Raw genomic sequence first — 23696 nt, forward strand, 5'->3', positions numbered from 1 at the left:
CATCGCGTTCTTGCAAACTGTCCAATTCCTCCTCTCTGGGTCGATATGCTTTGTGCGCAAAAACTTCATCAAAGCGCGCAGTTGTCCCCGATGACATCCAGAGCCAAATGAAAACAACCGCACGTTCAGACCAAAACCAGGACTAAGTTTCATAGGCCTAGCCAAGTAGCTCACATTTGGAAGAGATCAAGTAGAGGCTGAAAAAATAAACAGAAAATGTTGGAGTATACTGTACCATTTTGATCATGGATATTGCTGCGCAGCTGCGTCCCCAAATAGCTCCCGATACATCCCACTTCCGCTCTCCTCGAAACTATCGGCTGGATTTTCACATTTCTTTAGTTTTCCTTCCCCTCCGTCCTTTTTTCGCTCAGCTAGCATTCAGACAGACAAAACTGCAGAGGCTGCTTTTGCAGAAGGAATTGGTGATTGGAGCGCAGCGATCATATGGCGTTTTAGTCAGAAGTTTTAAAGGGACACGGCACTATATTTAAATAAAGTAGCCCCTCTGCCATTCCGGTCCACTTATTACAACATTACTGTTTGGCAAAGCGTGCCAGAATGTACATTACGTCATTATCCTCCACCTCCGTGCTCTCTCCGTGTCGACAGGGTGCGCGTGCATGGGTATGCGCGTGTGGGACTGGGCACCCGTCTGGAGCGCACGTGAGAGAAGAGGTGCTTGCGAATGACATGCGTGATGCTCCGTGTGTGTAGAAATGCATTTTCTGTGCGTCGTTCACTCTGGAGTAACATCCCATCACACATCACGTTACGCAAGCCTACTCGTGGGCCGGCAGGACAAACTAGCTTTGCGCCACACTTCACCTCCTGCCAGGATAGATTGATGGTCAAGTAAAGAGGGAAGTGTTGGGAGTAACTGGTTAAAAATGTAATTAAATACTGTAATACATTGTTGTTTGCGATAATGCAGCACTATAAGGCATGAGGCTATAGGGGGAAATGGTAGGTCTACTATTTACTCATTTATTTTGCAAGTGGGCCTAATGTACACCAACCTAGACTGAAGTGGTGGTGTGGAACATTTATTGCAATGGCCAACTCCACATATTTTCACTGAACATGATGTCAATCAAATAGGCACAAACTCGCCTGATGGGATAGTGGGCACGGTGGTCAGACATACACAGCTGTTACTGTTTACCCACATGACACATGTTTGTTTGGTTATTACACTTAAACAATTAGGTTATTGGTGGTTTGCCCTGTTACACTAAAAGCATGAGCATATTCCACTTAGGGCTGCACAATTAATCAAAATTAATTGCAAATCACGATTTTGAGTGTGATAACATTTTTTTATAATTACCAGTGTCCTCCTAATTGTTATGCAAATTTATTTATTGTAACATTATCTTACCATGTTCAAGATTTGGTGATTTGTGGCAAAAAAGCAGATTTGGCAGATAAGACCACAGCTGATGACTGCTTTAACCCATTGACGCCTAAGGCACCTGCAAAAAAGGGTGCTGAATGCCTGAGCCCTTTTTAAGAAAAAGCTGCGCTCAGCCTATAAAAACCTATATATCTCAGCTTCTGAAGCACATAAAAATATGTTGCATTTAAACGCCAAGACCCATATCTTTCATTAGAATGTGTTCATTCATATCAAACAAACAGATTTTTAATAAAGTTGTCTCAAATCTTACGAGCCTGAATGTTGCATAATGACGCTCCAGGCGCCAGGGCCAATGTTGCGCAACGCAACATCAGGCATCAATGGGTTAACTGTACCTGATGCCAAGAGTCGCCACAGCAGAAATCATCAGCCTGAACAAGAAGGCAAACGGAGACACTGTGTATTGTAAAAGTATTTAATATTCTGCTGATACAGTACTCTTCAGGCATTTCAGAAAAGGTCAAGACAGTTCTTTATAAGACACAGTTTTACATTCATATAGTAATTAAAAAAAACAAAAAAATAGCAGTGTAGTTCAAACATTTTAAGATCAGTTTGAGAGTTACAAAAACAGACCAATTCTCCATTTATGTGCAAGGTAAATGTACCCTATCCCAAGTCGGCTAATTGAAGATGCTTTAGAGATCAGAACACACAACATGAGTGAAGGCTACATGTTAAAGTGATACCAAACCATTTCTGGAAATAAGCTCAATAATTGAGTTTTACTGTACCTTTCTTCTGTTCTTTGAGCCATTCTCACAGTCTGATGATGTTACTGTATTTCTAGTTCCAAGCTAGCAATCATTATTGAATCTTATTGGTGCAGCTAGCCAATAGCTGCTTAGCAGGACCCATAAGATTCGATTACATATGCTAGTTTGGAGGTCGAATTTGCATTGCCAGACTTGGAAAACGACTGGAGGAACAGGAAAATGGTAAAACTCAACCATTTAACCCAAGGGCAGATGTAAAATTAGCATATTTCCAGATATGGAGCAGGTATTGCTTGAAATCCCAGTACAAGAGAAGAAACCAAATCACCCAAAAGGCCGGGGACATACTGTAATGCCTACAACAGTAGGGGACATGCTTGCTGTGAGTCTTAAATTACGTGCACAACCGCGTGCACATACAGAACTTGCTTCAGACCGATCAGAGCACAATGCATGATACCAGAGGCATCATGTACGGGGGGCAGATAGACAACATGAGTCTTTGGAAGATCGCACTACGCGGTCCTGTAAATATTGCAATATACACACTTATTGTAATGTATTGCGTACATTGTATCGGGTCCACGTCTGGTCTACTACGCGCAAAATTGACATAAAATTCGCATGACAACGCACGCATGCACGAAAAGTGCACTCGCAGGCTTATCCTGCAGCAAGTATGTCCCCGGCCTAGGAGTCCCATCCCCTTTACAGTATACCCAGAAGGCCCCTTTAACACACACACACACACACACACACACACACACACACACACACACACACACACACACACACACACACACACACACACACACACACACACACACACACACACACACACACACACACACACACACACACACACACACACACACACACACACACACACACACACACACACACAGGCTTCAAACACACCCAGAGCGTGTTTGGGATGTTCACACAATTATGTATGTACACAGCATAAACTTATCAACATTTCTGGGTACAAATAAACAATCCCCATTGAATGGTGACAACCGAAAACCAGTGATGTATATAAAAAAGATAGTTATTTATTATGATCTTATTTAACATTCTTGATATTGTAAAAGAGATTTTAATATTCACATTCAAGGTGTTGTATAAATGAAGCATAGGACACTGATGAGCTTACTGCAGGAAGAAGAGCTCTACTGACCACCACATTGGCACCCTGTGTGTGTGTGTGTGTGTGTGTGTGTGTGTGTGTGTGTGTGTGTGTGTGTGTGTGTGTGTGTGTGTGTGTGTGTGTGTGTGTGTGAGTGAGTGTGTGTGTGTGTGTGTTTTAGCTGTATCTGCTGCTGTGACTGTGTCTGGAGGAGCTTCTACTGTACGATCGGTAAGACCTGCACAGGAGGGAGAAACATAATTAAAGTTCATAAATAACACGTAGGATATTTTGGATTATTTGGTGCTAGTCGGCTAGTTCTTGGTGATATGAAATTAGGCTATGTTATGATCATTTCCAGTGTAATCTTTATACAGTATCTCCATATAGATGTGAAACACAGTGTATCTATAAAGATGTGGGCATCATACTGTGTACAATCTTGTTTTTTTGTAATACTTTTAAAATATTTTTAGCCATGGTCTTGGAGTATCTGAAGTACATCGCTAATGGTGAACGTGTCCTCTCTGACCTGGTGTCTGTGTGTGTGTGTGTGTGTGTGTGTGTCTGACCTGCTCCTTCCTCTGCGTCGCCCTCTGTTGGTGCTGCGACTTCTACTGCGACTGGAGGAGCTGTACGAGTGGGACCTGAGGCACGCGGGCACACACACGCAAAGAAAACAAATAAATTAGTCCTACAAAAAGGCTAAAACATTGTTGGACTGAGGCTAGAAGAATAGTACTATTGTTTTTCATTAATGTTTTTCATTTACATTATTCAATTGGTGTTGCTTTATACTAATTTTGTTTGTTTTATATTAAATGCTTGATGTCTGCATACCTGGCCCTCCAGTGTACAGTAATGTAATGTAATTTTTTGCTTTTAGCATTAGCTATTCTTTCTTTTCTGTGTGTGTGTGTGTGTGTGTGTGTGTGTGTGTGTGTGTGTGTGTGTGTGTGTGTGTGTGTGTGTGTGTGCGCGTGGGTGTGTATACCTGGCCCTCCTGCGAGGGGAGTAGCTTCTGGAGTGACTCCTGCTGTACGAGCGACTGTGGAACAGAAAAGAAAATCATACTGGCTTCTAATAATAACAATAATAACACAAATAAATAATGACTCCTGCAGTTTTATGGGCTGTGGAGATACAATATTATTCCATTTAATCAGGCACATCTCGGTCCTACAGCCCGTCTTTACTGGACCATCTTACCTGTGTTTGTGTGTGTATCTCGCTTGCCAGTCTATGTGTGTGTGTGTGTATGTGTGTGTGTGTGTGTGTGTGTGTGTGTGTGTGTGTGTGTGTGTGTGTGTGTGTGTATGTGTGTGTTACCTGCGGTAACTCCTGTATGTGCTGCTTCTGGAGCGAGGACGCCCCCTGCTGTATCTTCTCCTGCTGCGACTGCGACTGTAACTCCTGAAGGGGGACATACAAATACAGTTTTATTACATTACATTGCCCTTAGCTGGCACTTTTATCCAAAGCAACTTACAGTTATTTACAGGGAATTGGTTACAGTCCCTGGAGCAGTGTGGGGCTAGATGCCTTGCTCAAGGGAACCTCAGCAATGTACTGTATGGAGGTTTAGGGGGAGGTCAGGTGGAGACTGCGTCTGGTTGTAAGGGCCGTACACGCACATCGCTGCTATTTACTAGCTTCTCGCTTGCTCGCCTACTCGCCTCTCTTTCATGGAATGTTCGCTGAAAGTTCCCGCGGCTTTAACTATCAATGAACAGGCGAGAAGTACCAAACTCTGCATTCCAATTGGTTACTTGCTTACTCGCCTCGCTCGAAGATAAAATATTTTCAACTCGGGATCCGCCCACATCGCATCGCTAGTACAGTACTCGCCTACTCGCCTGCTTGTCTCGCTGGAACACATTGACATTCTATTGAGTTCATTCGCTGAGCGAGTAACTAGCAGCGACGTGTGTGTACGGCCCTTTAAGCCCATCTCCTCAATCATTAGGCCACGGTTGCCCTCACAGTAAAACAGTACAAATACACATAAAAAAGATTGCATGTTTCCTTCATAACTCCATACAATATTACGCTACCGACACCACCACATTGTGCCGGCACCTTGTTCTATTTTTTGGAGAAAAAAAATGTGCGGGGGGCGCGATAGCTCAATGGGTTGCACCATTAGACTGGTGACTGGGGTTCGATATTGGCCCAAAGTCCTTTGCCAATCCTTCCCCATCTCTCTCTCCCAACTCGTTTCCTGTCACACTCTTAAACCGTCATATCTCAAATAAAAGCATTAAAAAAGCCCAAAACACAGAGAAAAAAGTGTGGCACGACCCATGTGTGGGAGGCCTTGGGTGGAATCTACCGGTGTATGGGTGGCCTTGTCATAGTCAAGTTTAGGAACTCCTGTGCTACGCTACCTGGATGAGTAGCTGGAGCTCCGGGACCTGCTGCGTGAGTAGGAGTGTGAGCGCCCCCTGGAGTGAGAGCGGTGGCGTGACGCCGAGCGCGATTTGGAACCGCCGGACCTGCTGCGGCTGCCAGGCCGGTCCTCGGTCTCCGAATTAGACCGCTCATCGCTGGAACTGTCCTGGTTGCGAGGCCGCTGGTTCAGACGCGCCGTCTTGCGCACCTCATCGAACAGGGAGCCCGGACGTACTCGGCTCTTGCTCTTTATCTCGATTTTCAGCCCGGACGCCTTGCCCTCCAGGTGGCCCGAGGACCTGTGGGACCTGAGGATGAAAGAAGCGAAGATCGGCAACAATAGTTGGTTACTACACTAGCTACTTTGTTGGTTGCCGTGCAATTTCCTATTGGCAACTACCAAAGTTACTAACTGGCTAACAACAGCTTTCGAGAAAACCTACCCAGATTTTTCTTTGTTTATTCGACCACAAATGCTTCGGATATAACCGTTCTTCTTCAGCATGTTATGGAGATTGCACCCATTGGTGGTAGGTGTGACCCTACACCCAATAATTGTCATACAAACGTATTACTTCCCCTAAAGGCAAAAATAATTCAAATCAGTGTGTGAGTGTTTGCACAATGGGCGCCTTCTTGGCAGCCTCCAGTAAATGTGACAATGTGTAGGCCTACTATGTATGTGTATTTGAACGAGTGAACTATATAGCTGTGATATTGTGCTATTAAAATACATGTTGTTGTATTTACCTGAGGACAGTGGACATGACACTGGCGGCCTGCTGTGCTGTGATGCCCTTCAGCGGCTTCCACTTGGGGTCAAGCACTTGGTCCTCCAAGATGCTGCTGGGTGCTTGGCTGTCTGCTGGGCCCCCCTGCTGATGCGCCTCCGTTGACGTGGGTTGGTCCTTCTCCTTCTCCGTGCCTTTGGTCAGCTTGTGCGTCATTTCCACGACGATGTGCCCCGAGGGCTCGGTGATGATTTCCGGAACGGTCTGATGGTCAGGGGTGCAGATCTCCATGTGGTCATCATCTTCTTCTTCCTGCTGCTGATGCTCTGGCGCCCCCTTGTGGTGTTGTGCTCCTCCATTGGCGCTCCTGACGTCGCTGGTGAGGTGGGCCTGGTGCTGTGCTGGGCTCCTGTGGCTGTGGCTCGACTTTCCCCTTTTTATTGAGTCATCCTCATCTTTTGCTGACATGGGCGTATCCTGAGAGGAAGAGTAGCCTCTCTCTTGTGGATCCTTGGGCTTCTCTTGTGGTTTGAAAGCTTCTGCCATGGCGCCCCGTCTGCCCCGCTTGGCATTCTTCCCTTGCACCAGAGTGTCGTCCTCCTCTCCTTCCTCTCCGAACTCTAGAGGAGGCTGCCAGTGGAATGTCTCTTTCGTCGGCTTTTGGTGCTTCTTCTTCGACCGTTTCGTTTTGGATTTCGAGTGCTGGTTTCCAGACTTCACAGAGCTTCTCCTCTTGTGCTTGTGTTTCCGCTTGGCTTTCTTGGACTTGTGTTTGTCTGCTCCTCCGGAACGCTCGTCCTGAGTCTGGTGTTCACCCATCGGTTCTCTTGACATGGCAGGAGCTAGAAGATGAGGCATTTCTTGGTGCATGTTTTGGGGTTTCTGTGCTGGTGAGAGGTGGCCAACGCCATCAGACTCAGACGTAGCCTCGCCTTCCTCTTTGTCAGATACGCGTTTCAAAAACTTCTGCTTGATCAGCGGCTCGTCAGAATCACTGTCTGAGTCCCAGCCGCCCGACGGATGCCTTTCGTGGAAAGAGGGCACCTGCTTTGTCTCAGGAACGTCGGTGGATCCTTCCCAAGTAGACGTGCTTTTGGATTCCTCTGCAAGTGGAAGCTTTGGACGTTGGAGCATTCCGCTACCATAGGGTGACGCAGCGATCACTTCTTTCTGCCCCTTGGACCCGTTCTGATTGTAAACAGAATCTCTAAGGATGCTATCCCCATCACCTCTGTATGGTGCCGCCACATACTCCTGACCTGCACTGGGAAGCATGTACTTGGCGTCGTTGTGGCCGACCTTTAGGGATCCGTGGGGGTGTTTTCTCGTCTGATGCTCTAACGGGGAGTGGGGGCGTTTTCTAGCCTGGTGCTCCGAGGGTAATCTCTTTGAGCTTCCTCGTCTGGGTGAGTCGTATGAGTCCGAGCGGCTGTATGACGAGGACCGGCTATCGTAGCGACCGGAAGAGTGCAGCGAGGATCTAGAGCGCCCCCTGCTGTGAGAGCGGCTGTACGAGCGGCTGCGAGAGCGGCTGCTGGAGGAGGCACTACGGGAGTGGCGATAGGGGCTCCGGGGGCCCCGGCCCTTGTGCTGCCCCAGGGGTCCCTGAACCTTCTGCATCACAGGCAGCCCTGTGGACGCAAGCTGCTTCTGTAAGGCTGAGTTTGCAAATACACCAGTTTGCACCGTGGGTGGTTTGGTCTTCTCTTTGATCTCCTGGACGCGGACATACGATGGTTTCCACGGTTTCTGTCCTGGTTTCCAGCGAGATGGCGGTGGGCTGTCGCTGAGAGGGAGCACTGGAGCACTCTCGGACGCGGAGGAGGCGGCTGGGGCTTTCAGTTCTGTGCTTTGAACAACCTGCTGCAGCGGAACAGTCTTGGGTTTCGTGCTGTCGATTAACTTTCCCTTACGAGGAGATCTGGAGGCCTGCCGTCTCCTCGGCCTGCCTCTGTATCTGGACCTGCTGTCCGACCTGGATCGTGACCTCGTCCTGCTTCTGGACCTCGAGCGAGACGACGACCTACTCCTTGATCTCGACAGTGAATAAGACCTTGTCCGTGACCTAGACCTCGGCCTGCCTCTGGACACTGAGCGGCTCCTGGAGCGCGTCCAGCTCCTTGACCTAGAAGACGACCTTGCCTTCCTGGGTGACCTGGAGTAGCTGCGAGAGTAGGACCTGCTTCTGGAGCGGGAATAAGATCTTGAGTTACGAGACGAGGCGGTCCAGCGACCCTTCCTGTCCGATCCTGACCAGCGTCTCCTGAGGGAGCCCCTGGAGGAAGATGGTGAGCGTGACCTCCTCTCCGCAAGGGTCGTCACCTTTGACCTCTCCCCATCAGACAACGGTGAGCCCTTTGGCCTGTGCTTCGAGCTCTTGTGCCTTTTTGAATGCTTGTGTTTCTTGTTCTTTTTCTTGTGCTTGGATTTCTTCCGTTCTTTTCTGTGATGGCGGGACGGGCTGGAGTGGTTTGATCCGTGACCTTGTGACTGCTCAACTGATCTTGACCTAGACCAGGGGCTGGCACCTGGGTCATCCCATCTGAAAAGAAATGTTAAGAAAAACATTAGCCACTACAACCATGACATGATAACTAAATCCAGACTTTAGGCAATGACTAAATTGCATCCATCTAAAGTTCTCAAAACAGGATGAATTGCTAAGTTAACTCTTGCACTTTTCAGTCAAGGCTATATCTGCCAGTCAGCGGAACATAGTGATGGTGGTGTCTCAGCGCCTTAAATTACATTACACTTTGCGGACACCTTTATCCAAAGCTACTTACAGATATCTACAGGGTACTAGTTACAGTCCCAGAAGCAGTATGTGGTTGGGCACATCAGTCATGGACTGCATTAGGGAGTGAAAGGGTGGGATTCGAACCCTCTGACATAAAGCCAATCTCCCTAGCCACTAGATACCTGTCTTCTTTGCTCCACTTCTCCACACTGGGCTCCTGGTAGCTCTTCAGCCGCTGCATCTCCTCTTTCCAGTGTGGGGGAGTCTCGCTGCTCCCCCGAGCATCCTCCGACTCCGAGCCAGACTTCAGGCCAGGGGGTGTGTGGTATCGCTACAAGAAGGGCGCAAACAGGATAACCTTCATCACAAACTCAAAGGTTACGTCACAACGCAAACTACAGCAGCAAAGGGCACAAATGGGCATGGATTACCTCGCATCCAAAAGGAAAACATCACAGGTTCGCTTGGGGAATAAGAAAATAATCTTACAGTTCAACATGAGACTTGAAGGAGGTAAGTATCCACTATGTGTAAGGCTGCTCAATGTACAAACTAAATCTGTGTAATTACACGTGTGTTAAGCTGGGTGACTGATCCTATAAAATCACTTGGTCAATGACGTTTTAAATTAGTAATTCGTAATGAATGTACTGCAATTAATACGTGCCTACTATAATCCACTAAAAACAACAACAAAAAACAATGAATGCAATAGTGCCATTAGCGGTCGTTGCACCACCTTGACGTGTGCTACTACTATAAGTATAACTCACAATAAAATGATCACTATAATAGTGAGTGACGAGGGAAAAAGAAAGAACTGAAATAAAGGGTGAAATGTAGGTACCATCGTTCCCCTGCCCTTGATCTTCCTCCCAGACTTGGTGACGGTTGGTTTTAAGAGGTCTACCGATGTAGCAGCAGCAATCTCTGCCTCAGTACTGTAAAAGGAAAATGAAAAAAAAAAATTTAAAAATCAATAAAATAGCAATGCTAATGGTTGGTAGCAGCGATTTCTTACTACTGGAAAAGGAAAAATATTACAAAAACCTACAAGACAAACATCAATGACAGAGAGTTCGCAACAGACACCAAATCGTAACACAGACCTGCTAATAAATGATTATGAAGCTCTTTATCATAAAGTTGTTACTGCATGTGATACATGACTAATATGTGGTGAAGTAACTAGAAAGCTGATGCAGGATTAACACATGGGGATTAAGACTGATCTCTGAACTGTGTCCCAAAGTTGTTGATTATTGCACATGGTTAATGCATGGGTATGAGGATTTGCTGGCAATACATGATTATAAAGATATGTACCACAAAGTTGTAAGTTATATAATAGATGCTTCTTCAGATCTGTGTCACAGAAAACTGAAGCATGACTAATACACAGTGATTGGTGGTGATCTGTACCCTTAACTTGTTGGTTAGAACATATGGTCAGTACATAGATAGGAAATGCAGTTAATAACATGTTATAACACACGGTTAGTACATAGGTATAGGAATTTGTTGTTACTACATGCTATATCATATTGTTAGTAGCCTACATATAGGTAAAATGATATCCCATTAATACATGTTGTTATAACACATGGTTAGTATATAGATATAGGGGATTTGTTGTTAATACACATTGAATAGGATCTGATAACAACCTTATGTTCTCCCTGGCGGAATGCAAAGCTGGGACTGACATGTTTGGGTTCTGCTCCGGAACCGAAGCGTCCCTCCGCAGCAGAAAACGGTTCTCCGGGACCGGCGGGATCTCCTCGGGCCGGACCACGGGCTTCTCCCTCCGCACGCTCTGCTCCTTATCTCCGTCTTCATCCTCCACTTCCTGTGGATGTTGCTGGGGCAGTGGCTGCTCTTCCTGCTGTGCCTCCTGTTGTTCAACAGGCCTGTGGGTAGAGGTGACCAAAGTTAAACTAACAGTAAATTCATGGTGCAGTTAGCCCATGATATTACATGGTTGTTACACCATTACATTTTACTCCAATGTACCTAATGAGATTGTACCTAATGAGATATGAGATATACTATGCTAATACTGAGAAACACTAAAAACCAACTAAGAACCCACCACAAACTTGATCCAACCAGAGCGGAGTCAGCTGATCGCAAGACAAGTACAAAGGTCTACTGGTTACTCAGATAAGTTACCTGTGTTGGAAGGAAACTGTTTGACACCTCTGGCTGTGGGTGATGAGGGGCAGAGTGACACTGATGCTGCCACATCAGCTGTATTCCACTGAGTTTGTATTGACTTTATATTACCACCTTCATTCAACAACCATAACCTCATGGTTTTCTTGTCTGGTATAAAGCATGTTGAACTACCTGTGCTGTGTACATGTACACATACCTGCTTGACACATACACTGCCATTTCATCACCACACTGAAGGAGTTGGTGGCGGCAAAAACAAGATTCTGCACTCATGGTTTCCATGCACTAAACAGAAGGAAATATTGCTGGATCCAGATTATTTTTCAGAGCTTAATTGCTGAGCATTTTGTTGAGGGAAAGGAGGTTGAATAATGCAAACTAAAAGAGCTAATTGGACTGACTGCATTCCATTCTGTACAGAAATCCTCAAACTTACAAATCAGTGTAATATTTTCTACATGTAAACTTCCTACTGAAACCCGACACAGAGTTTGCTTACAGCCCAAACCAATGATCCAAAGTGAGTCACTGTCACCCCTTTCGATCAGATCAGAGGCTCTGGTTTCAGCCTTGCTCTTTAGATTCGAAGGTCCAGTTTCAGCCTCCCTCTCTATACTCCACGACCCCCTCTCACATTCACACACACACAGAGACACACACAGACACACACACACTCACCTGTTTAGATCTGAGGGTCCGGTTTCAGCTCCCGTCTCTCTCCTCCGCGATCCCCTCTTCTTCTTCCTGGAGTGCTTGCTCTTGCCCCCCCTTCTCCTGCGGTGGTGGTGCCTGCGCCTCCTTCTCTCCTCCTCCTCCCCTGCCGACTCCTCCGAGGAGAAGCTGGATGGAGACTCGGAGGAACTGAGAGAGGAGTCAGCCGACTGCAACGCACTCCTTTTCCTCTTGCCTCTGAGGACTACACACCACACGCACAATCACACACACATGCAAAAGTTAGACCAGTGAACTCTTGACCCTGAGGACTAAACCACACACACAGTTAAGTACTTTTATTTGGATCGCAGCCCATTAAATGTTACACAGATCCAAATACTGATGGAAATCACAGCAGACTTGTGGGGGGATGATCATACAGTTAGCCGGTCCAATATTCTCTATGGAGCACTCCTGCTCCTCTTACGTCTGAGCACTGCAACTGCCAGGCACATTATTTTTTTCATAAAATGCACTCAATGCCCTTTAAAGCCCTTCATAATATTACGATCATAACATTTCAGTTGAAATACACTGCTCAAGAGTCAACAACATAAACCGTCCGGCATGGGTTGTTTGAAGATCACAGAGTGTGCTGCCACAGCTACAGCAGCAGTGCCAGGCCACATGGTCACATGTTCAAAGGAAAGCTGGTGGACCAGGTCATACATGCAGCAGACACTGGCAAGGTGTATGTGTGTCTGTGTGTGTGTGTATGTGTGTGTGTGTGTGTGTGTGTGTGTGTGTGTGTGTGTGTGTGTGTGTGTGTGTGTGTGTGTGTGTGTGTGTGTGAGTGTGAGTGTGTGTGTGTGTGTGAGTGTGAGTGTGAGTGTGAGTGTGAGTGTGAGTGTGAGCGTGAGTGTGAGTGTGAGCGTGAGTGTGAGTGTGCTCGCGTGTGTGTGCTCGCGTGTGCTCGCGTGTGTGCGTGTGTGCGTGTCAGTATGTGTGTGTGTGACAGTATGTGTCTGTGGGTGAGAGAGAGAGAGAGATTAGGGGATTAATGGGGGTGGTACACCCATTGACCCATGTGTGAGGTGTAGGGTTATGAGGTGGGGTGGGTTTATGATGGTTGTATCACTTGTTTGTGTGTGTGTGTGTACATGTGTGATGGGGGTGGGGGTGGCGGTGTTGGTTTGGGGTACTACATGCCTTGCTCGTGTGTGTGTGTGTGTGTGTGTGTGTGTGTGTGTGTGTGTGTGTGTGTGTGTGTTTGGATAGCGTGTGTTATGGGGTGTTGCATGCCTTGATCATGGCCCGTAAAGGATCCAGTTACAAGCTGCTCTCTTAAGCTGGGCAGCCGTGATCATGTAAATGTCATGCTCTCCGCATGCTGAAGTGCTCTACTGCAGGGCACTCGAGAATAGGAAAACCCCCTTAAGCCACCCATGCACACACACCTTCTCTTTCTCTCTTACACACACACACACACACACACACACACACACACACACACACACACACACACACACACACACACACACACACACACACACACACACACACACACACACACACACTACCATCGTTAGCAGATTTGGTGATTAGTTGTCCGCAGTCAACCACCCTGACGTCTGCATAGGGCCGGCTGGCTGAGTCCGTTTTCAGGCTCTCGATGTTCCGGATCACCTCGAACCCAGAGATCACCACCCCGAACACCACGTGAACCCTGAAACACATAATATAGGAACACACAGAAGCAAGACGATTAGCCCAGGGACCCTATTCCAGGGTTGTCAAATCTGGTACGAAGTCACGGGCTGAACTCAGTATTTATTTTGAAAAATTGACTAAAATTGTGCGTGTATGCACTTAATACTCAGTTAAATTTCACACAAGCTGTAAGAACATGCATGCACACGCGCACACATGAACGCACACATACACACGCACGCCATCCGGTTGACACGACCCTGAAACACATTCCATTAGGAAAAAGTATAACAAGCAACATGATTCAGCCCAAAGGCCCTATGATCATTCTTGAACTTAAATACAAATATACTTAACTGATATAAAGGGCCAGATAATAGGATAAATTGTGTTGGGTGTTGTCACACCCAAGAATAAGTTACCTTCTTCCCAATATGGCTAGTGAGACTTAAAGTTATTACTAGCCACAGCCCACAGTTTTTACCCATTTTTGGTCAGTTGGCAGGTCCTAGTGTCAGACTAGACTAGACTCTCTAGAGGGTTCACACTGGCTATGTTCCAAATGGAAGGTATCTTCCCTCGTTACCTTGATGAATCCCTCACTGAATATAGAGCTAACTACTTGGATATAAGAATGTTGGGAAAGTAACTCCTCTTTAGTCTGATGTCGAATGCTGAATGTCAAGCCGCTGCTATGGTTTGAGAGACGTTCTTGACGTTAGCAAGCAGCATTAGCTTACTAGTTGACAAATGTAAAAGGTGGGTCAGATGACGAAATCCTAAACTAGGCTGTTAATAGATTGAGCAAGATCATATTTAAATAGTACAATGTTGACTTCACGCTTTTTTATTTGGAACAGCACTCGATGACTTGATGCCCAGTTAGTCAACTAAAAATGCAGCGAAAATAGTCATCTGGAACACAGCCATAGTTGAGAGGAAGCAACAGGCCAACTCTGCATCTGGACTTGCTCTTGCACTTTGGAGCACTTGAGTGTTTTAATGTTCCAGGGAAGCTACGTGGGTCACATTCTGAGATGCATCTGATACACATAAGCACAGGCACTGTTGTACAAAGAAGAATTCCTCAACTCTTGTAGCCAATGTCTAGCTATTTACTGTCAACACATCTTATGATGACTGCCATGGAGAAACAGAAGATGCGAGCAGAGAGTGGGGATTGGTGGACGGTTTCAAACTCTGCACTGTGTACTGAGGTTGAGTGCACTTTCCGCCCTCAGAGAGTGGCAAAATGAGAGGGTTAATGGTCGTTCCAAATCGCGTTTTATCTGTTACACTTAACAGAAATGACTGTTGCCATGTGTCATCAGTGTAACGCAGCAACAGGAGGGGCAAGCAGAGAATGGGGACCTAGACCTACCCATCCAGGTGAGCCGCCGTCTTTGTAGTGCTGTAGTCATGACGACGCAGGAACACGCCGGAAGACAGCCAGAGCCGAGCAGGTCACATGACATAGAGGGGAGAGAAGAGGGAGAGCCAATGAGCTTTCAGCACAGACGCCCTCAGCTGTAATAGCACAGATATTAACAGGAAACAGGAAGTGCTCATGTGTCACTGGAAGCCATAGAAAACCACAATGTGTCCGTACACCAGAGGAATAAAAACATACAACACCTTCCTCCATACATGCGGGCCAAAAACACTAAGTCAACTGACCTATTAACAAACGATATGTAACAGATGTGTAACAGATATCAAATACATACATAAAAATGTGTAATTCCCACCTTGTATCAATAGTGCAATTCCCATGTGTACCCTCAAAAAGACAAATATACATTTCTACTTACATAAAAATAAAAATCAAATAAATCTGATTGGGACTCCAAAGCCAAATTAAATCTCTTGTACTCAAACTACCATTACAGTTTGGAAAACAAATTTTGCATTTGGTAAAAAAATAACAAAAATAATCTAAAAGCTGAACAATAAGCAGGAACCAAAAATCCTGAAAGTGCAGGTGAAGAGGAGAGGAGAGGCTCAATGTGGTGCTCTGATAAACACAATAGTCTAATCATCATCATCATCATCATCATCATCATCATTATCATCATCACTACAGCAAACAGTCAGGAGAGAAGCACAGCCTGGAGAGAGACATTACCTTGGAGAAGCAGGATGCTAGACTCTGCAAATTTTACACAAAAACGGCAAGAGAAAAAAAATGTAACATTGGTAGGCAAAAAGGGAGTCTGTGTGTGTGTATATTTCTTCATTTCTAAAATGCATCAAGTTGAGTGGGACATGTTGGGGTTAACTGCACCATACCACACATACATAAACTGGGTTATGTTGTGCATCCCAGAAACAAACTTACTCACTAATAAATAAAAAAAATGAAAGAAAATAAAAACAAGACACAAATGGAACTGCTACTCTAGATATTTCACTTAGCAATTTCGTAGGATGGCAATGGGAAATTGCATTGCATTGCATTGAGTAAGCCACTAAGTTAGCAACGATGCTGTCAAGAAACACACCCCTGCTCAAGGAGGGGACAAAGAAATGGCTGTAGTCCAACAAAGCTAAGGGAACACAACAGCATGCCAGAGGAGAACAATTAAAAAACAGAAAACAAAAAAACCAAAAAAAAACGGAAAGGAAAGGAAGAGCAAGCTAGTTGCTAAATGAAACTGACTTTCTTTTCTAAGTCATCTGGTAGGAGCAAGGGTATTACAGGGTAGCACACCAGGCCTATTTACAAAACGCAATGTTGAAAGCAATACCTTAGCACAGGGATGGGCAACTTTTATGATGAGGAGGGCCATGATTTTTAATCGCCACAATCGGAGGGCCACATGACCACGGATCTAACTCCACTTTGCAGAGTTATAGGTGCAGTTGGTTGCTCACTGACTGCCCATATTGTTTGGAAGGAATAGAATACTCTATACTCAATACTCCATTGGCCAACAGTATAATTACAACAGATTGATTCAGTAGTTGTTTTAAAAAATATGGTCATTATTTTCTTAATTAGGCCTACTGTTTTATCTACGGGCCACATTGAGTGAGGAGGCGGGCCGCATGTGGCCCCCGGGCCGCCAGTTGCCCATCCCTGCCTTAGCATTTCAGGAAATAAGCTCATTTTGCACCTTCCCTTCAGGTAAATGAATTGAGCTTTAACGTTCTCCTGTTCTTCCAGCCGCTTTCTACGCAACGTAAATTCTATCTCCAAGTCAAACCATTAACCCATTTTAGCCTAGGCACCTGCAAAAAACGCCTGCTGAATGACTAAGCCCCTTTTGGGAAAAGGTGTGCTCTGCCTAGTAAAACCCAAATATATTAGTTGCATTTAAAAGCTAGGATCCTCATCTTGAATTAAAATGTGTTCATTCAGCTCTAACATACCCACATTTTTAATTAAAAAAACTCAAAAGTTGGACTGCAGCATACACTGTATGTCGCTCCAGGCGGCAAAGGTCGAACAACGTAAACGCAGCATCTGGCTAAAATGGGTTGACATTGCATCGTATGGGGCTAACTGGTCCCATAAGATTCAAGGATAGCTGCTAGCTTAGAACTAGAAGTAACATCACCGGACTAAGTGAATGGCTGGAAGAACAGGAGAAAGGTCAAACTCAACTATTTCACCAAGTGCAAAATGAGCTAATGTCCTCAAATGCTACAGTATCGCTTAAACTTGTGCTTTGCTGTCGACAAAATGCTATAATAAGACTTAATGAAAAAGCAAAAACTATACTTGTGAATCTACAGTTGGTCATACACACACATTGCCTATTGGGCTGTAGAGACGTTAGACAGCTCATATCAGACAGCTCATGGACAATCATTTAAAGGGACAGTGACCATTAAAGCCATGTTTGCCAGGAAAGCAAGTCTCACTTTTAAATACATCTTGGAGAACACATGTGAAGGAGATACTATACCATTGTTATTTTATGATTTATATACCTGTAAATGCATTAAGAAATAGATACATACAAATAAAGTTCTTTATCCTAACTCCCATTCTCCCTTGCTCACTTGCCAGCTTGTGGCCTTGTGACGACGTCACTGATGACAGAAGTGTTTTTCAACATTTCACAAAAGTGCAATTCTAGTCTTATTTTCTCATTTGCAATCGGGATGGTGAATGAAAAATAGTCCCCCAATAGTTTTTGTGGCTGGGCTGACAGCGGGGAAACTTTATTGTTTTCTCCACGGAGAAGGGGCGTAAGGGAAACGCGAGGCCACAAGCACAGGCCGAGGACGGGAGTCAGGATATTGGAAAGAACCCATATCCATTTGGTTAAGAAGAAGACTTTCTTTCCGCAACACAGTGGCAATGGATTGGCTGACTTCCAGTCAATGGCTTCCCTTTAAACTGACTGGGGGTGTGGCCTGAGGGGAATGGTGTGATGACATCATCAGTGAGGTGAATAGTGCCCCGCCGACCCACAAATCCATCCCCATGGTAACGAGACATTGGCGTACTCACATGAAGAACTGGGAGCCGTTGGTGTCCTTGCCACGATTGGCCATCGACAACAGGAAGGCCTTGTCGTGTTTGAGAATAAAGTTCTCATCTGTGTTTTAGGGGAGAGGGGAAGGAGAGAGACACAGAGACACGACAGAGAGTCAGACATAACGCTGGCAGATGCTCAAGATGTTCTGTTGAGGCACCGTTTACATGGTGACGTTCAAAACAGAAGACACATCTACAGGTGTGCAGGTATGTGGAAATTTTATTTCGCACATTTTACGTTTTTCTCTGTAATAGACTGCACTCTACAGAGGTTTTTTGGAATAAATGTTCAAAAGGTTTGGGTGTAAGGACCAACGTTGCTGAATGAAGTGTGATCTAAATAAGTTGTTTGCGTAGGTCTTACGTCTTCACTTTTCCACAAAACTAGACTGAAATAATAAAGAAAGAAAAAAGGAGCCATCAAAAATCTTGAGAGAATATTGGCAGAATGCGCTAGTGCTAAGTCACCCTCGAGCCTCTGATCTCTTCGAAGACCCTGGAAGACTACGGAAGATTTTCAAGTCCCAGACATTCAATACAGACTCTAGACTCAAATATGGCTCAAGTCATTGTCTGCAGTCCGAATATTGAGTCTCACCCACCCTTGAAAGCACAGGTCTCCTGACTCAGCTTCAGTTGCAGTCTGACCTCACAGAATTCTGTGACATAAACACAGCCCCTTGGGACACAAAATCTGTGGCGGTTTTATGGATATTCTCTATTTTCCCACAGCAGTATGTAAAGTCTATCTCTATCAGTAAAACTGACAAACTGTGAAATATCCTGCCTTTTGGTCGGCTGATACCCAATTCTTTTACTTAAAGAAGGCCTCTCAACGTCATTTGATTGATATTGCTGTGTTCCCCATTGTTATTGAATGCGTTACGCGTTGGTCCTGTTTTAAAAAACGTTCTGGTTGCTTTGTTTCAAGCCGTTTTTGCAAGCCAGCAATGTGGCTTGTGGAGAAACGAGAGGGTGTTCCGTGTTTCTCGTGGAAAAGCATCTCTGATTGGCTCACTCTTCCTGCTCTCGTGGAAATGCGTCTCTGATTGGGTCAGTCCTCCTGTTCTTGGATAGAATGTAATGGGAAACAGAGTCGCCACTTCTCCGGGTGGTACTGCACTATAGGGGCGCCAACGGAGGCGTGCATGCTCCATTCAGGGCTGTGCTCTTTCGACAGCGACCCCTAGGCGAGCTGCAGGCACGGAGCAACCAGAGTGGGCTTGCTGCATGGATGAGGCTTTGTGCTGTGTGTGTACCTGAGAGTAGCAACCAGCTGATAGCTAAGCTAAGCTAGATTTCGGGCCACCAGACGTTGCTTGTATTGAAAACAAGCAGAAAAAAATTACTCAACATGTTTTTAGAAAAATGGGTCGACATAAACCTTTGTGGGCAACGCCTTCTTTCGACGTGACGAAACACAGAAAGGCTTTCGTGATTCGCTCGTTTCTCTGCATTATTAATGTAAATTGGGAAACACCGGGAAACACAGCCAGGCGAGGTGACGCACCGCTATGAGAGCCTTGCAAGTGAGTTTAACTTGGGGTGACCGTCCGATCTTCAAAAGGAGTGAGTAAAACTGTGTTTTATCAGAAGTTGGCCTTTAAACAATCCCTAATCCGGCAGAAAATAAGTATATTTTGGTTGATAAGACTACCAAATTATTGTACCAAACGAAAGAATGCAGTATAAGCTGTGCCCAGACCAAAAAAACCCCTAACTCTAACCAGTCAGTAAGGATCTTTGAAATTAGGAAAAAAACACCACAAGTTGGAACACAAGACTGTTGGACCATAGAGTTGCATTGAGAAAGCATGTCCGTGACCCCATCGCAGAATTTTGGCATAATCTGTGAAACGGCCACATATTTTGTGTCACAATGGTCCGTGTTCATTTCACGGAATTCTGTGAGATCATGTTGCAGCTTACAAGAGGGTTTTGTACAGGGCGGGGGACATGGGGCAAGGGAGGAGTATAAAGAGAGCGGGTGGTGGTGGGAGGGGGGATATTGATGTTTAGGTGGTGTAGCTGCACTGTGTTCATCTCTTACCTTCTCATTGCAAAAGACCACACTCTATAAATAAAAGAATATGTTGAACATTTTAGGCAGGAAGATTGGACCTTTCATAGAATCAATGCCCTAACCCTCATGCTGTCACAGAGAAAACGACTTTCTAAGAAGGAAAAACATTCCAAGAAATAATTTCTCTTTTTAAAAACTGAACATCGACAAGATAACGTTCTAGTTCTGTCTTGAATCCCATGCACGACGCTAGCTGTTCATGCTACAGCTAATGCATGCAGAGGTACTGTAGTTAGCACAGAGGAAATGACGTGATATGTCGGTTATTTATCAACGCTGCATAAACCATACAGGGAGCTTCCCAATTCTCAGCTGTGGGAAGAGCCTCTTACCTTCAAAATAGCCCCCGTATATCGACTCCCCGCCTCGGCCATTGCCTGCAAGAAAAGCAAAAATACATGACAAAATTAGCAATTTCACCATCACTTTTGAGGCACTGTACATTACAACAATCTTATCATAATTTTTTTTGGAGAATAGATGATTACATGATCAAGTCATTTAAGACTGTCAACATAACGACATATCAAATCTATTTCTCTGTGTCTTAGTATCTCTAGGTCTATTTCTAAAGCAGGTGTTGTCCGTGAATGAGTGTGTCCCCAACAAAACCGGATTCAGAATAGGCAAGAAATCCAGAGAGAATGAACTATTCTTTGATTAAACTAAAAGCATTTTATTCTAATGAAAGAGTCTGAATCAGTAATGATGTACCTACGCTCAGTGAGAGGAGCCAATAGTACTTCCCATCTCTGACACAGTAACTTGTATATGTGTGTGTGTGTGTGTGTGTGTGTGTGTGCGTGCGTGCGCAGCAGGTCCTAGTGTACTTACCCTCTGTGAAGTCCCCATCCTGCATCATGAGGTGTGTGCGTGTGTGTGTGTGTGTGTGTATATCCTAGTGTACCTACCCTCGGTGAAGTCTCCACCTTGTATCATGAAGTTCTTGACGATGCGGTGGAAAGTGGAACCTTTATAGCAGAGCTTTTTCCCTGTCGCTTTGCTGGTTCCTTTTTCACCTGCGCACACAAACACACACAGTAGAACAATAACTAGCAGGTCCTTCTACATTGTCAGTGTAGCTATTAGTATTTGAATCCTTGGATGGGGAATTGCATATAGAGAAAAAATCCTATGTATTCTCATATTTTACCAGGGCTGAACTACAGATAACCTATCTCCTGAAATGGTGTTCCTTTAGTTGAAACCAACTCTTTCCCCCCTAACATCAAACCAAACCAAACTAATGCTTTCACTGACCAACAAAGCACTATGCAGTGTTACTGCACATGACTAATGAGAAATGAGTGTGGAAGTACTTTAGGGGTTGTTTGACACATGCACATGTACCTCCAGCATATTTACTGCCAGTGCTGTGTGTGTTTCCTGCTGGTTGATATCTCAGGGACGGCATGTTTACATTTACGACCTCTTCCTGCATTTCACTTCAGAACTCCAACCTCACGCACGCCCGCACACAAACACCATAAATATAGGGTATAAACCTTCCAAACACACACACGGTCCGGGCTCAGTACCCTGACGTTCCAAACACACACACACACACACACACACACACACACACACACACACACACACACACACACACACACACACACACACACACACACACACACACACACACACACACACACACACACACACACACACACACTCTTCAGCTTCAGGGTCAAGGGTCACACAGGTGGAGGCCTGAGGAGAGACGGACGCTAAACACGTAGCACAGCACTTTCGGGCCATCGGATGGGACACAAATATGACAAGTGACTGCTGATTGACAACTCTCTCACACCCACAGTTAGCACAGCGATCATTTTGGTCTACCTGTCACTCTCTCACCAGGCCTCTGGGTGATGACTGGTCATGCTACACACACGCACACACAGAGTAATGACTGGCCACTCTAGACACATACACACACACTAGTGATAAGTGGTCACTCTAGACACACAGACACACAGACACACAGACACACACACACACACACACACACACTGAGTGATGACTGGCCACTAGTGGGGGATTACATGGGACAGCTCCTTGACGACAGGCAACCATGTGGACACACCACTCCTGCTGCTAACATGATGACAGGTTGCCGTGGTAACTTAAGAGGGCATTTTTTACTTCTCGCTTTTCTGTTCTCCAGAGGAATCAATGAGAATATCCAGACAGCTGGCCAAGGACACGCACACACGTGCACAAAACGCACGCACACACAGACATGCACACGCCACAGGCACACGCACACGCACATACACAGAGACACACACACGTCTGTCCTTGCGGGCCTCTTGTTCCTGTCCCATCGGCCGGGGAGAAAAATGATCGGCTGAAGTGGTCGGGTGTTTTGTAATTTGCTACCAAAGGCCAAGCAGAGAGAACAGGCTGTGCTAGCAGCAGAGATGAAGAAAAAAGGGAAAGAGGGGGGTGAGAGAGAGAGAGAGAGAGAGAGAGAGAGAGAGAGAGAGAGAGAGAGAGAGAGAGAGAGAGAGAGAGAGAGAGAGACTTTTGCCTGTCATTCATGAATAACCTGCTCGCACGCAGTGTGTGATATAAGAGGAATCTGCCTGCATTCCTTGGTGTAGTGTTTAGACACATAAATGTTTCACACAGTAGGAGTGTGTTTAGATACATACATGCAGTAGTTCTCAAACTCTTTCAGCAGAGATCCCTTTTGGACCTAAGAATATTTTCCTATTTTCCCCCCACCCCCCATATCCTTAGGCAATTTTTATGTCCATCAAAATTTCACAGATTTTCCATTAATAGTTTGTCTGCTAATAATGCTAAAAATCCACAGGAAATCAATTACATCTTTTACAGGTGACAAAATGTGAATAATCAATGTATGGAATTATTAGCAAAGTCCATTCTGTCTGTGACCCCATCACATTACCTACGTGAACCACCTAGAGGTCCTGACCCCCATTTTGGGAACCACTGCATACATGTTTGACACAGTAGTTGGAGAGCAGCTGGAATAACCTGGTCCATTACAGCAGTGGAGCCAGTAAAATGTTGTACATGTCACAATGCAGAGAAGCCAAGCCAGAATATTAACTCTGCCCCACAGATGGGATTGCTGACAATCCCATTCACTATTTGCTGAAAAATATTAACTGCATCACAACTGCATTGTTATGACATTGTCAAAAGCTTAAACCTATGATTAAGAGATGGTCATTAGCATTTTGGTGAGATTTAAAGTTGTAACTGACACTCTGCATGAAAGAGTTAAAGATATGTTGCAACAGTGAGTAGAGCATTCATGCACTCAAATGTGGCGTAAACAAATGCCCTCTTGTCTCAGAATACAGAAGAGCCGGTCAAGAACACACACATGCAGTGAAACAGTGGGGCGAAGAAAAGCCTCGCAAGAATACACTCGTTTATCACAGCAGTAGAGCAGAGGGATTTAGGGAATGTTGAGA

General features: G+C 45.3%; 2 protein-coding genes across 8 annotated transcripts in view; both read right to left on the minus strand.

Annotated features, from left to right (window-relative positions):
- The window catches only part of zbtb47b (zinc finger and BTB domain containing 47b), a 47921-nt gene extending 47493 nt beyond the window's left edge, over positions 1 to 428 (minus strand). For both annotated transcript variants that reach the window (XM_063207464.1, XM_063207465.1), the window contains exon 1: positions 236 to 428. The gene's annotated coding sequence lies outside the window, so the exon portion shown is untranslated. The remainder of the gene's footprint in view (positions 1 to 235) is intronic.
- A 2741-nt stretch (positions 429 to 3169) lies between these two features.
- The window catches only part of nktr (natural killer cell triggering receptor), a 31087-nt gene continuing 10560 nt past the window's right edge, over positions 3170 to 23696 (minus strand). For 3 of the 6 annotated variants that reach the window (XM_063207456.1, XM_063207458.1, XM_063207459.1), the window contains exons 4-18: positions 21153 to 21260; positions 20574 to 20618; positions 18132 to 18219; positions 15051 to 15080; positions 13540 to 13685; positions 11984 to 12221; positions 10795 to 11037; positions 9975 to 10068; positions 9310 to 9458; positions 6407 to 8929; positions 5653 to 5964; positions 4595 to 4678; positions 4260 to 4313; positions 3838 to 3912; positions 3170 to 3503 (exon numbers count right to left, since the gene is read on the minus strand). In XM_063207456.1, coding sequence (XP_063063526.1) covers positions 3443 to 3503; positions 3838 to 3912; positions 4260 to 4313; positions 4595 to 4678; positions 5653 to 5964; positions 6407 to 8929; positions 9310 to 9458; positions 9975 to 10068; positions 10795 to 11037; positions 11984 to 12221; positions 13540 to 13685; positions 15051 to 15080; positions 18132 to 18219; positions 20574 to 20618; positions 21153 to 21260 — 4250 coding nt within the window. In that variant the 3' untranslated portion in view covers positions 3170 to 3442. Of the gene's footprint in view, positions 3504 to 3837; positions 3913 to 4259; positions 4314 to 4594; positions 4679 to 5652; positions 5965 to 6406; positions 8930 to 9309; positions 9459 to 9974; positions 10069 to 10794; positions 11038 to 11983; positions 12222 to 13539; positions 13686 to 15050; positions 15081 to 18131; positions 18220 to 20208; positions 20233 to 20573; positions 20619 to 21152; positions 21261 to 23696 lie in introns of those variants that run through there. The other 3 variants (XM_063207461.1, XM_063207460.1, XM_063207462.1) reach the window with 3 other exon arrangements.

The sequence above is a fragment of the Engraulis encrasicolus genome, chromosome 9 (genome assembly GCF_034702125.1).
Source record: "Engraulis encrasicolus isolate BLACKSEA-1 chromosome 9, IST_EnEncr_1.0, whole genome shotgun sequence".
NCBI classification, from domain to species: domain Eukaryota; kingdom Metazoa; phylum Chordata; class Actinopteri; order Clupeiformes; family Engraulidae; genus Engraulis; species Engraulis encrasicolus.